The 12,842-nt window shown below is 56.3% G+C and overlaps 1 protein-coding gene across 49 annotated transcripts in view; it reads left to right on the forward strand.

The window, feature by feature from the left end:
• SFXN5 (sideroflexin 5) overlaps positions 1 to 8,721 on the forward strand; it is a 130,594-nt gene extending 121,873 nt beyond the window's left edge. For 47 of the 49 annotated variants that reach the window (XR_013402694.1, XM_077959347.1, XM_077959346.1 and 44 more), the window contains one exon: positions 5,657 to 8,721. Coding sequence is in view for 48 of the 49 variants with exons in the window: in XM_077959347.1 (XP_077815473.1) it covers positions 5,657 to 5,734 (78 nt within the window). In the remaining variant the exon portion in view is untranslated. Of the gene's footprint in view, positions 1 to 2,927; positions 3,214 to 5,656 lie in introns of those variants that run through there. The other 2 variants (XM_077959344.1, XM_077959345.1) reach the window with 2 other exon arrangements.
• Positions 8,722 to 12,842: the final 4,121 nt, after the last annotated feature.

Raw genomic sequence — 12,842 nt, forward strand, 5'->3', positions numbered from 1 at the left:
GATAGCCAGTCCCTGCCCCTCAACCCACTACCCTGGGGCTGTGGCCTTCTTCGGGGTGGAGCTGGCCGGGTAGCAGGAGGGGATACTCTATTGCCCTTGCTCAGACCTGAGTCACTTTCACTTACCCATGGGTCCAGAGGCCACTGCCAGACAAGACCCTGGATGTGGTGCCCTTGGAGAAAACTTGGCCCTACACTTACCTCAGAGAGGTGGTCTTCAAGGGAGATGCTTAGCTTTTGGTGGACGGGGAGGAAACATCACGTATAGGTGAGCAGGCAACTCAATGGTAGCCATTGACCCAACACCTGGCCATGACCAGAGAGCTGGAGGGGTCCTAACAAATGACCAGTTGAGTTGGCCTGGGATAGAGTGAGAGGCTGTGAACTAGGATCAGCACGAGGTGGGGGTCGGGCAATGTGGACCCCAGGGAGTCACTGAAATCCAGTTGCCAAGACCAAAGCTTCTCAGCCCTCACTGGGACAAGTCTCAGAAAACTGTCTGACGCTCACGGCTGCTCAGTGTTTGCGGCCCCCTCTGTCATTGCGTCCGCTCCTCGGGCTGGTCCCCCAAGGCCACCATCATGGGCTTGTTCCCTTCACTTGCCCTTCAAATGTGTCTGTTCCCCAGGCCTTGGCACCCACCCCTCCATCTGCTTCCCTGGGCGAGCTCCTCCACTCTGAAGGCTCTGGCTATGCTCACACATCCCGGGCGCTTTCTCCTGCCCAGAGCTCCAGAGCCCTGGACCCATCTGCCTCCAGGCCTCTCCACCTGGGGAGCACACTGGCACCCCAGACTCAATGTGGCCACCCTGAGCCTACCACCCCCAACCCTGGCCCATCCCCTCCCATATTCCCTCCCTCTGAGAATGGCGTCACCAGCCACCCCAGCTCCTGAGCTAGAATTAGGAGTCATCCAACGCACAGTCATCCTCAACACCTCCCTCTCACCCCCACGTGGAATTGGTCATCAACTCCTGTGGATTTCATCTTCAGAAAGGCTCCTCCTGTCTGCCCCCACTGGCAGCATCATAGGGCAGGACCTGGCACTTCTCTGATTCCCACAGATGCTCCCCAGGAGGCCTCCCCACCCCCTCCTTACCCCTCCAGTCCATCCTCCACACCCACCATCCCAAGAGAGACCTTTCTAAGACAGTCTAAGGCCAGGCACAGTGGCTCACGCCTGTAATCCCAACATTTTGAAAGGCTAAGGTGGAAGATCACTTGAGGCCGAGAGTTCAAGATCAGCCTGGGCAACATAGCAAGACCCTGTCTCTATAAAAATTTTTAAAACAATTTAAAACTTAGCCAGGCATGGTGGCACAGGCCTGTAGTCCTAGCTACTCAGGAGGCTGAGGCAAGAGGATGGCTTGAGCCCAGGAGTTCGAGGCTGCAGTGAGCTGCAGTCACACTACTGCACTCCAGCCTGGGTGACAGAGCAAGATCCTATCTCAAGAGAAAAATAAATAAAAACAGAGTCTGGGTTATGGTCCACTCCTGCTCAAAGTCCTTCTGTGGCTCCCTATTGCCCTCAGATAAAATGCTGACACCTTCATGTAGCATACAAGATTCTGCCTGTCCCAGCAGCACCTCCATTTCCTGCCACGTTTCCATGTCCAACATTGCCTCACCTCCCAGACACAGGCCGTGCTAGCCAGCTAATACTTTTTTCTTCACCCAGCAAGCTTGGCCTGCCCTTTCTGATCAAAATTCTCCATTCTCTTCCTGGCTCACCTCCTCTGAGAAGTCTTCCTTCCTTGTTGCCTCATCAATACATTGGAACTCCCAGCCCCTCCCCAGTTGCCATGGCACTCTGCTTGTCTCTCCGGACTCCATCTGCTTTCACCAGCCGACTCCTCTCTAGACTTTAAGCTTCTCGAGGGCATGAACTGGTCTTGTCCCCCGCTCTGTGTACCCAGCCTGGGTGTCTGGAGTTGGCGACCATCAACATCTGCTGACATGAGGGTGGATTGACTTGAAATGAGAGAAGAAGCCTAGGATGCCAGCTCTGTCCCGGGGCCCCCATTCCTGATCCCTCAGCCACCTCCCCCAGGAGCCTTCCCACCCACTGCATCTCCCCCTGCTCCTACCTGCTGCCCTGTGTGTGGTGGGGAGCCCAGGGGAGACGGGATACCAGGAGGAGGAGGCCTCGGTCTCCCCCGGGCCAGCATGCTCTAAGGAGTGGGCACAGTGGGCCGTGGCCCTGGGCCATGGTCCTCCACGGTGGTGCTGAGCAGCCTCTCTGATTTTAATGTGGGCCTCAGTGCTTCAGTGAAAGCCGGCATGGGAAGTTGCTAATAATGGCACTAAAATAAAATATGCTACATCTGTTATGGGTAGCAGAACAAAATTAGCTGCTCACACCTCTGACATCCAAGATGTCTTAACTTAAAATACTCCTTGGCTTACTTTACATCATTTACTGATTATATTTAAAAGAAATACAATTTTGCAATTACTGTTCTTTCCAGCGTGATATCTATGCATCATTTTCCTTTTATGTTTATATATTTCTCCTTCATTAGTGCAGTCTGAAGGGTGATTAGGATTCTTCAAACATTTTACAGAGGTTAAACGTTGATTAAGATTTAATTATTACTGTAAATAGCTTGGAATGACATATGGTGCAAAAGCCTGACATATGTGCATTTGAATAAATGAAGTGCTATTTCCCAGGATGCCTCAGTAGCTGTTTAACAGCTTTCCCGAAGGGTTATGTTACACCTCATGGTAAGATTGCTGGGATGTTATATTTTGTTGGTTTTTGCAGCTGAAAGCTAAGAACAGTTTTCCAGTTTTTTAAAAACATTGAATATTTTAAATACCTAAATTGTTTTGCACAAATTTTTGCTAATTTGTCTAACTAGGTTAAACATTTTCAAAAGCATTTAGATTTTTAAGCGTGGGCGCTGTGCATTGTGTCAGTGGCAGCGTGGGGACGAGGGGAGCCGGCAGGGTGGAGGGGACTGGGGGTGGCAGGGGTAGGGTGGGAGAAGGTGGTTTGAGAAGAGGGGGTGGGGAAGAGGCCTGGGCCCTCAGCTTAGCTCTATTCTGTTTGGCCCTCTCGGGTGACCAGACTTGAGTAATGGGGCACCAGGGACTACAGAGGAAGGGTCCCCTCTTCTCCCACTGTGCCCACCAGCTCTAGTCCTCACCACACTCCCTCTTGTGTGGACTCCAGTGTGCACAGCCCGGACGTGACAGAGCTCTCCGAAGGCCAGGCTGGCCTGTACCACCTTCTGCCCACTTCCCAGGGTTCCCACATCTTGACATATGGCGGGTGCCTAGAACCAAGTTCAACCAACCTACGTCGCAAGAGGCCTGGTGCCTCCTTGACTCTGTCCAGGGCAAATGTCTGGCAGGGACCTTCTCACTGTGGTAGTGTCTTTCTCACCTGCCCCCCTCAAGTTAGGGGTTCAGGCATCCCCATGGGCTCAGTCCCTGGAGATTAAAGCCCGACATCGGGGCTGATGTGGTATCTCCAGGGGGATCCCATCTTCCAGTGCTTACTGGCTCTTTTCTTTCTGCCCATGTATTCCACACTGAGGGAGCACCTACCGTGGACCAGCATTGTGCTAGGCTTTGAGGACGCAGGGGCGAGCCAGATCTGCACGCCCGCTGCCTCAGGGAGCTTGTGATCTAATGTGGAGAGGTGGGGATATGAGAAGTTCAGGGAGCTATGGGGGCCACAGAAGTGGCCACGCCCAGCCTGGGGGAGGGAAGGCGTCTAAAGCTGAGACACGAAAGATGATGAGCTGAAGACGGGAGAGCAGAGTGGGGGCAGGAATGGAAGTAGGACGGGGCGTCTCTGGACAACTCAGGCAAAGACTAGAGTGGGGACAGAGCCCAGGGTGTGCGAGGAACCAAAATCAGTCCGTGTGCTCTGTGTCTCCAGTCCAAGGGGCAGGGTGGTACAGGAGTCTGACTTGATCCCTGAGGATCAGGGTGCCATGGAGCCATTTCACAGTGAAGAGAGGCATGGGAAGACTTGCAGTTTAGAAGGCCAGCACTGGCTGTGGTTGGGGACGGACTGGGCTGGATGAGACCTCGCGGGGAGGGACGGGGAGAGGACTCAAAGAGGCTCCAGAGTCTTTGGGCAGAGCAGCACCACTGGATGGCAGCGTCATTCCCGAGAGGCAGAGCTGAGTGGGGCCGGGGGAGAGGGCGGGTTCAGTTCCATTTCAGGTGGGTTAAGTTCAGGCGCCTGTGAGACGTCCACAGCAAAGTCTGGCAGGCAGGCGGCTGTGAACCTGAGGCTCCAGAGAGAAACAAGGCTGGAGAACTCTGGTGTGGGGGTAACCCAGGGCACGTGCAGAGAAGAGGGTCCAGCCAGGCCCAGCCCCAAGGACCCCAAGGACCGTGCAGTGGGTGTCGTGAAGTGGGGGGTGGCAGTGACCTTGGAGAGAGAGATTTTTCTGGAGTGTGGTGAGAACAGAAGCCAGATTTATTGTGGGTTGAAAAGTCAGTGGGAGGGAAGGAGGTGGACACAGCCAGTGTAGACTAAGTTTTTTAAAGAAACGTAGCTGCTGGGGAGGAGAGAGACCAGGTAGTAGCTGGGCCTGCCTCGGGATGAAGGGGAGGTGTCATCAGAGAAGGTTCCTGTGTGTGGAACACTAATGGGCAAAGGTGGGAGAGAGGGAGGATGACCCAGGAGGGGGCCCCGGAGTGGGCAGGGGAGGTGGAGCCAGGTGGGGTCCTGTCCTGTGAGGGGAGGGATGGCAGCTGTGGGGTAGGAGGAGGGCAAGTGGAAAGCTGTGCATGGACACGGGAGGCAGCGTGTCAGATAATGAGAAGCTGAGGGGTTCTCCTCTGAAGTCTCACCTGCCCGGGATGCGTGGGAGCAGGGGTTGGGGTGGCCGAGGAGAGGAGAGCAGAGCAGGTGTCCAGTGGCCTCTGGAGAGTGGGCAAGGGAGCTGACCTGGCTATGGAGGCAGGGGCAGGGTGGTTGTCCACTGGTTGGGGGTCCAGCCAAAGTCAAGGACAGGGAATTTTGAGGGTCTCCATTACACGGTCAGGTTCAAGTAGGAGTGGGGTACATGGCGGGGTTCTCCAAAGCAGGGCTTCTGCCAGCAGCCTGGGAGGGACCCTTGGGCTAGGGAGTAGCTGAAGGGATGGCCCCCGGAGTCCAGGTTGCAGGGGAAGATGTAAAGACTGAGTGGTGGGAGTGTGGGTGCTGAGGTCTAGGGGACTGGAAACAGAGAAGCAGGAGTGAGTGGGGTGCTAGAAAGACAGGGGACTGAGGAGCCCAGGAGGGTGGCGTTTGGATGGAAGGAGGTGGGGCAGCCCTGGGTGGTGATCAGGTCCAGGGGATGGCCCTGGGTGGGGCTGTGGGGGGTCTGCAGTGCAGCAGACATGGTTCTTAGAGATGAGGGAGATGCAGAACTCAGAGGCCAATGTGTAGGATGTCCACCCACGTGGACACACCGTCAGAAGAAAGAGGCCGGGTCTGGGCTGGAAGGGATGCTGTGAGCCCCGTGGTGGGAGGGCAGTGGAGAAGGAAGATGTGTCACTAGGTAGGGCACGTGAGCCCTGGCTGGGGTGGACATGGGGGTGCAGAGAGGCAGAGCTCTGGAGCCCAGGGTGGTCCTCACTGCAGCTCCCAGCCCCACTATTTGCCCCTTCCCACTCCCCCACTCTTCCTCTCTATTCTCTCTCTGCAGATTGAAACATCCCAGTTAGAGCCGGAGATAGCCCAGGCCACGAGCAGCCGGACAGTGGTGTACAACAAGGGGCTGTGAGTGTGGTCAGCGGCCTGGGGCTGGAGCACTGTGCAGCCGGGGAGCTGAGGGGCAGGGCTGTAGACTCACGGCTGCACCTGCAGGGAGCAGCACGCCGACCCCAGCAGTCCTGGGCCCCCTGGGAGAGTGCTTCACCTGCAGTGGAGGGAGACTGACCATTCACATTTTAACATAGGGAGAGGAGTTCTAACACATTTCCTACAAAAAAATAATCAAGTGCATTTCTGGGCCTTATGTGGGGTTGTCAGAACTCCACTCAGCACAATTATGTGTGAAGCTGAAAAATCGTAGAGTGCCCATAGGGTAGGATTAGAATCCTTTTATACTTTGGTTTCTTTTTTATTTTTATTTTTTATCAGAATCAAATCTGAGCCTTAGTTTCAGCTGACCAGAAGTGGCAGGAGGACAGGTGGGGGGAGCCAGATTAGGCCTGGAGTTGGGTTGGTTTGGTGGCCAGGCTGGTAAATTTAGGATATTACAATGACCAGCCCAGATGACTCCCTGGGCTGGCGAGGGGAGGGGAGAGAAGGTGGTCTGCACCCCACAGGATGAACTAGCCGTGACTAGGGTCCTAAGGAAGTGGCCCAGGGAATCAGGGAGCACTGGAGTCCTCTGCAAGATTCTGTGGGCAGCTGGCTCTGAATGTAGCCAGGCCACATCCATTCCAGAGCTGCAGAACCAGTCCCTCTGAGTGAAACCGGGTGACCCTGGAGCTAGAGTCCCCCTTTGTAGAGCTCTCACTGATTCAGGGCCCCTGAAGCAACCCCAGCTCCAGGCAGGAAGCCCCAAGAAGGAATGGTGCTTGGCAGGAACCGTGGACCTGCGCTTGGCTTCTTCAAGATCCTCCTTCCAGGCCCCAGGCTGGATGCTGGGCACCGGGGCTGAGAGTGGGGCTGGAACTGGACTGGCTGCCTTCTGGGGAGCTTCTTCAGCCACCAAGGCTGCCTGCCCCATCCCATCCCTTTCTAAGCAGGAAGGTCTCATGCCTGAGAACGCCTAGGCCAGCTCCTTAGACACCTATCGGCGAAGCAGCGTCAACCGAGGAGCAGTGGGCCCTGGCTCTGGCACTAAATGGCATTGAGATGTTGGACAAGTTCATTCCCTTCTCTGAGCCTCCACTCCCTGTCTGAAACCAGAAGACTGGATCAAGGGGTTCCCACTGGCTCCTCCAGCAAGACCTCATCTTTGCCTGTCCTGCTGAGATGCTGGTCATCGTGGGCATGTCCCCAGTGTGGACTCTGGACTGGGAAGGGCGCAGGCCCCTTTGGACCAGCAGTTGGCCTCAGAACCTGGACCTTGCCTTCTGTATGTGACCCCATATCCCGGGAGCAGTTGGCCTTTGCCAAACACTTTACAGTTCTGGAGGAGGAGGTAACATAGATGCCTGGGCCTGATGGTGGGGCCATACCTGCATGTCACCTGTCACTCTGCAGCCTCAGAGGCCCCTTGCTGCTGGCTCCCATCTCCCTGCCACTTGCAGACTAGGAAGGAAGAGCAAGCTGTACAGAGGGAAGCAGAGCCTGGGGAGGGTGTGAGCAGGGTGGCGCCTCATCTGAAAGGCCCAAACCAGGGGGAAGCTCTAGCCTCAGTGCAGCCCCCTCCTGACCCCACCTAGTATGCAAGCCTCCACCTGCAGCCCTGAGCCTCCCTCCCCCGGGGACTCCACCTCAGGGGAGATTTAGGCCAGAGGTGAACATTCATGTGTAGGAAGAGGCTGGTGCAGGGCGGCATCTTAGGGCAGCGGAAGTGTGCTGAGGCGGGTCTTCTGTGGGCATGGCCATTGCCTCTTTGCCAGCCCCTGGTGCCCACCAGCTGGCTCTGCAGCACATTGCCCTGAGGGGCCTGCCACTCTCCTGAGGAGCAGCCCACCTGCTGCCTGTGAGGAGGGGGACAAACCTGGAGGACAAAACAGCGGGGGCGTGGAGGTGCCACGGTGTTGGAGGGCCAGGCCTTTTTGAGCCAGTCACACCATAATGTGAATATGCCAGTGACTGCTGCACTGTGCGGGTCTCTAGGCCTGGACTAGGGCTGGCATGTCCGGGTCCTCTTTTGAAAAGCTCACTTCAGGCTCACCCTGCTCCTACCTATCATAGGCTCTTATCCTCGTGCACTTTATCTTGGGACCAAAACTGCCTCCCCACCGCCCCTCCCCACCCTGCGCCTGCCGGAGGCCTGGCAGAGGTGGGTGCCCTAGCCCAGCCTGTGGCCTCAGCATCTCATAATTTATTTGCTTTGTCTCCTGGATGATTTCCGTCATGCTCCCAAATGCAGCTTCAGGTGAGCCGAGGGGTCTGCTCCTGTGGCGGTGCAGTGGCAAAGGATCCAGATAGCCCAGGATGAGAGTGTCAGAGGGACAGTGGGCTATGCCAGTAGACCCTGGTCTGGCTTTGGAAAGCCCCATGAGAGGAAACCTTCACCCAGCACCCATGCCCCACTCTGCTGAAGCCAGAGGAAGGGAGACCTGAGGGGCAGATTGGTTCATGCCTGGGGCGGAGGCTGAGCCTGGACCCACAGTCAGGGCGGGGCTGGCCAGCTGTGCCGGAACACAGCCCACACCTGCAGTGGTTCTCCGTCCCTGGTGTCCCTGCCTGGCCCTCCGCTGATCACTTCAAACATCCCCTCAGGCTTGGGGATGCCCTTCTTCCATTTCCAGACAGCAATGTGAGGGTGCAGGGACCAAGATGTCAAGCTGGCCATGGAGTCAGGCTGGTCGACAGACCCCTTTCACTCCTGGTTATGAGCCAACTTGTTTCGTGTTCTGGCCTCTGGGAGAAGGGCAGGAGCCTAGAGAAGGAAAAAGGCCCATAGACAGACCCAGGGTGATGTTCAAGCCTGGCCTAGTGAGAGTGAGGCCCCCGCACGCAAGCCTCAGCCACTCCCAGGGGCCTTTGCAGTGTCTTTTTAACCTTCTCAGAAAATGTCTCAATCTATGTGATTTGTGTAATACTAATGAGCTTCGGGCAATAAATACAGGATTTCAAGCGTCAGGGTGTGGTTTTGTGAATTGTGGGTGGGAAGGGGAGTGGTGTATGGAACCCCGTGGGAAAAGGGAAGGACTGCCTGAGGATTTTGTGGGAAGACCCCCCAAGGAAGGTGCAGACCTAGGTTCCAGGCTGGATCGGGCCAGCTGGGAGGCCCAGAGGGAAGGGAAGAGGAAAGGATGGAGACCATGTGAGGGCACAGGAGGGTGAAATTCTGCAGGAATCCCCTTACAGAGCTGTTATTGAGCACTCACTAAGGAGCCCGCCCTCAAGGAATGTGAGTAAATAAGACTTTTGGTTAGATTCCCATACTGTTTACATCGATGAGGCTGGGAGACCGGAGGGGGTCATTCCTGGACCACCTGGGGCCAGGAGAGGCCTCCCAGGGAGGGAAGGTTTGAGCCAAGTGGAAAGGTGCTTCATGGCTGCAGTGTGTATGGTACCAGCCCTGAGAGGTCTGCCCCTTCTTAACTCCTCCACTATCCCTTAGGGCTAGGACTTCGGCATCTCCTGATGGCAATGGTTCCTCTTCTTCCAGGCAGCCCCCAGAGTTCTCAAGTCCAGCCCTGCAGAGAGAAGCAGGCAGGGAGGTGGAAAGCCATCCTGGTTGGGTTCAGACAGACCCCAGTTCCAGCTGCAGCTCGGCCCAGCGTGACTGGAGCTTCTAGCCAGACACTTCCTTTATTCACCCATCAATTTGGTCAGACGTTTATTGACATCTACTGTAACTGAGCCTTGGTGTCCTTATTTATAAAATGTCAAGAAAGCATCACTCGCTGAACTGTGGTAAGGATGGAAGCTGGAGGAGGAATGCACCCAGACTCCTCTTCCCGCTCCCAGGTGTGTGGGGAAGAGCCTGCCTCCCCTCCTGGGTGCTGGACCCTTCCCCACTAGAGAGGGAGGAGAGAAGGGGTAGGGGAGGGGGCTGTTCTCAAAGTGATGCCTCTGGGCCAGGAGGATGCTGGTCTCTGGGGAATTTCTTTGCTAAGAGCTCCACAGGCCACAGCCTCCATCCGGTCAGGCGGAAATCCTGGACTCTCAGGACAGACACAAATCCCTCCTGGGAGCTGTTTGTTGTTTTTAGCTGGTTTGGGGGCTCAGCTCCTGCCCAGACCAGAGATCATTAACACTCCAGGAATGTGGCCACCCCTGCCCCCATCCCCCCCGCCTGGCCCATCGGACCTCCCTCCTCTCACTCAGGCCACGGTTAGGAGAGTCAGAATGTGAGGGGATGGGTGCCACGATAAGTGACCCTTCCTGATGCCCCAGGGACCTAGCCTCATTTTCATAGCTCCCTCAGTTCCCCGAAAGCTGCTGCAGCTTCTACCATCTTGGCCATCCCTCTGCCACCAATTAGCTCCCAAAACAGGAATGCCTCAGCTACTTCCTCCAAGGCCTCACCCCTGCATGTCCACCCTTCCCTGCAGCACCGAGAGTCTCTCCAGGTGGTAGCTGAAAAGTGTTCACTCTCCACCCCTCACACTGAGGCAGCCGTTGGCAGCCTTGCCTAAGGCCAAGGCCAGTCTCTCCTTCCCTTCCCCACGAGGACACCTCCTCAGCCACAGCAAGAATCTGGGGCCCACCCCAGTTCCCTGGGCCTTATGGAGGGGTGGAGAAGAGAGCAAAGGAAAAGAAAAGATGGACAAATGGACAGACAGGCCCCAGACCACCAGACGCTCTCCTGGAAGACCCCATGTAAACCCATGGGGAAGTGAGGGAAGGGGCCAGCCCTCCATCCCAGGCCAACGGATGCTGGTTCTCCACCTCTTCATATGTTAGCATGACAGAGGAGGGACAGTACTGCAGGGCCCTGAAGCAGCTCAATGTCATTAGAGAATAGAGAGGAGATCCAGGAGCAGCGGTGTGGCCACATGCTGCCGGGCCAAAGCCAGCAGAGAGCCCCTAGAGGCTTTAAGTAGAGAAGTGGAGTGACCTGGCTGCAGAGTGGCAGGTGGAGTGGACACAGTGAGGCTGTTGGGGAGACTGGGTGAGGGGGCCCCTGCGGCGGTCATGGTGAGGAAGATGGGGCCTGGGCCATGCGGTGGGGGTGGGGGTGGGTATGGGGATGGGGAAGGAGAGAAGTGAAGATTCAGGACTGCTCAGCTCTCCGTGAGGGTGGCAGAGGGAAGTAAGGGATGACCCTAGGTTCCTGGCGTAGGCAGCAGAGAAGGGGCCATTTCTGAGCTAAGGCACAGAGAAGGAAGAACAAACCCACAGGAAAGGGGATGCATTCCAATTTCCAAGGCATCGGAGGCTCCTGGGAGATAACCAAGTGGACACCAAGAGATGAGGAATTGCTGGTCTGGAGCTCAGGAGACAGGTAGGGATGGGAAATGTGGATGTGTCTGTTATCCATGTCTAGGGAGCATCTGGAGCTGGAGGAGCAGAGATGGCCACCCAGGCGAAGGAGGTGGGGTGAGAAGAGGAGGACTGGAACGGAGCCCTGAGGAGCCCCACCTCTGAGGCCTGGGCAGAGACAAGGAAGCTCAGCCACAAGGGATGTGTCAGGGCTGAACTGCATCCTCCAGAAGTCATCTGTTGAAGTCCCAATGCCTCGTGCCTCAGAATGTGACTGTCTTTGGAGACAGGGTCTTTACAGAAGTAATTAAGTTAAAATGTGGTTATTAAGGTGGGCTCTCATCCAAACGAGAATCCAAAATGGCTGATGTCCTTTTAAGAAGAGGAGATTGGGATGCAGCCATGCTAGAGGAAGAAGCTCCTGTGAAGACGAAGGCGCCGTCCACAGGCCAAGGAGAGAGGCTTCAGAAGAAACCCGTCCTGCCAACCCCTGACTTCGGGCTGGCAGCCTCCGGTGCTGGGAGGGAATACATTTTGGTTGTCAAAGCCACTCAGTCTGAGGTGCTTTGTCGTGGGGCCCCAGCACACCAAGGCAAGAGGCGAGGAAGGCAGGGAGGGCATGGTATTCAGAGGACATCGATGGGAGTGCTCCAGGTAGAAGGGGCTTCCACGTACCTCACTGAAGCCGACAGGTGAAGGGAGACATGGACCAAGGCGGGCCCCATGGAGGACCCAGAGAGAAGGGCCTCAGTTGGATGTGGTCAGGGCAAAAGACAGATCTTCACAGGTCAAGAAATCAGTAGGACTCCCATGGATGGCCGGCATAGCTAATTCCTTCATGAAATTTAGCTGATGGGCAGAAGTGGGGCATTGTGACATGGAGCTGAGGGGGTGCTTAGAAGGTGGACCCTCAGGCAAGAATCAGAAGAGACTGTCACAGAAAGAGGAAGAACAGCCTAGCAGTGAGCTGCTCCAGGCAGGGAGACTCTGAAGCCCAGGTTGGAGGTGGGGGTTAGGGGTGGGGTTCTCCTCGGCCAGAAGGAGAGAAAGTGGCGGGTGGTGACAGAAGGCAGGTGGAGAGGATGGGCTGGCTGCAGGCAGCGTGGGGTTGAGGGTAAGGAGCCCCCGCCCCTCCAGATCCACTCTGTGTCTGTCCACCTGCTCTGTCCCTGGAAGCTAAGGGCTGGCTGTCTGGCTTCCACCACCAGGAGTCCCAGCAGGAAACGGGGGATTGGAGGAGTGACACTGGGGGATTTTTCCCTCCTTGTCCCTCCTGCCATCTCTGGGCCTCTCTGTACCGAAGGTTACAGCTCCTAACTGGGGGCCCTCTCCAGCCAACTCCTCCAGGTTCCAGTAGCTGTCACTGGTCCTTCCTCTTCAGGCCTCAGGGCCATATGGGCTCCCCATTGTTACCAGCTCTGGGGTACTGCACCATCCCTGTGGGTTCCCCAAAATTTAATTGTTCCTGTAGTAAACTCTCCAAGTGCTCTATTTGAAGGTACCATCTGACTGATGCAAAGGTGTCCCCTTCCAGGACTGTCTCTGAAGGTGGGAGTAAGGCCCTCTGCTGAGTCAGGGGGAAGAGAGGTTTGGAGGGAGGGCAGCAGAGAGCTTTTCAACAGGGCGAGGCCTCAGCTGAGGCTGGGACCTGAAACATCGAGGGGCGCCATCCTGCACACCTGCCTGCTGTCCTCATGGACTCAACTGCACGGGCGGGTGGAGAAGCAGGTTCAAGCAGGGTTTCAATTCCGCCAGACAGGTGCAACCAAGGAACAGTGGGACATGGGTGTGTCGGAAAGAGACCAGAGTGGGCTGTGGCCTGGGGGCCC

The sequence above is a fragment of the Macaca mulatta genome, chromosome 13 (assembly GCF_049350105.2).
Source record: "Macaca mulatta isolate MMU2019108-1 chromosome 13, T2T-MMU8v2.0, whole genome shotgun sequence".
NCBI lineage: Eukaryota > Metazoa > Chordata > Mammalia > Primates > Cercopithecidae > Macaca > Macaca mulatta.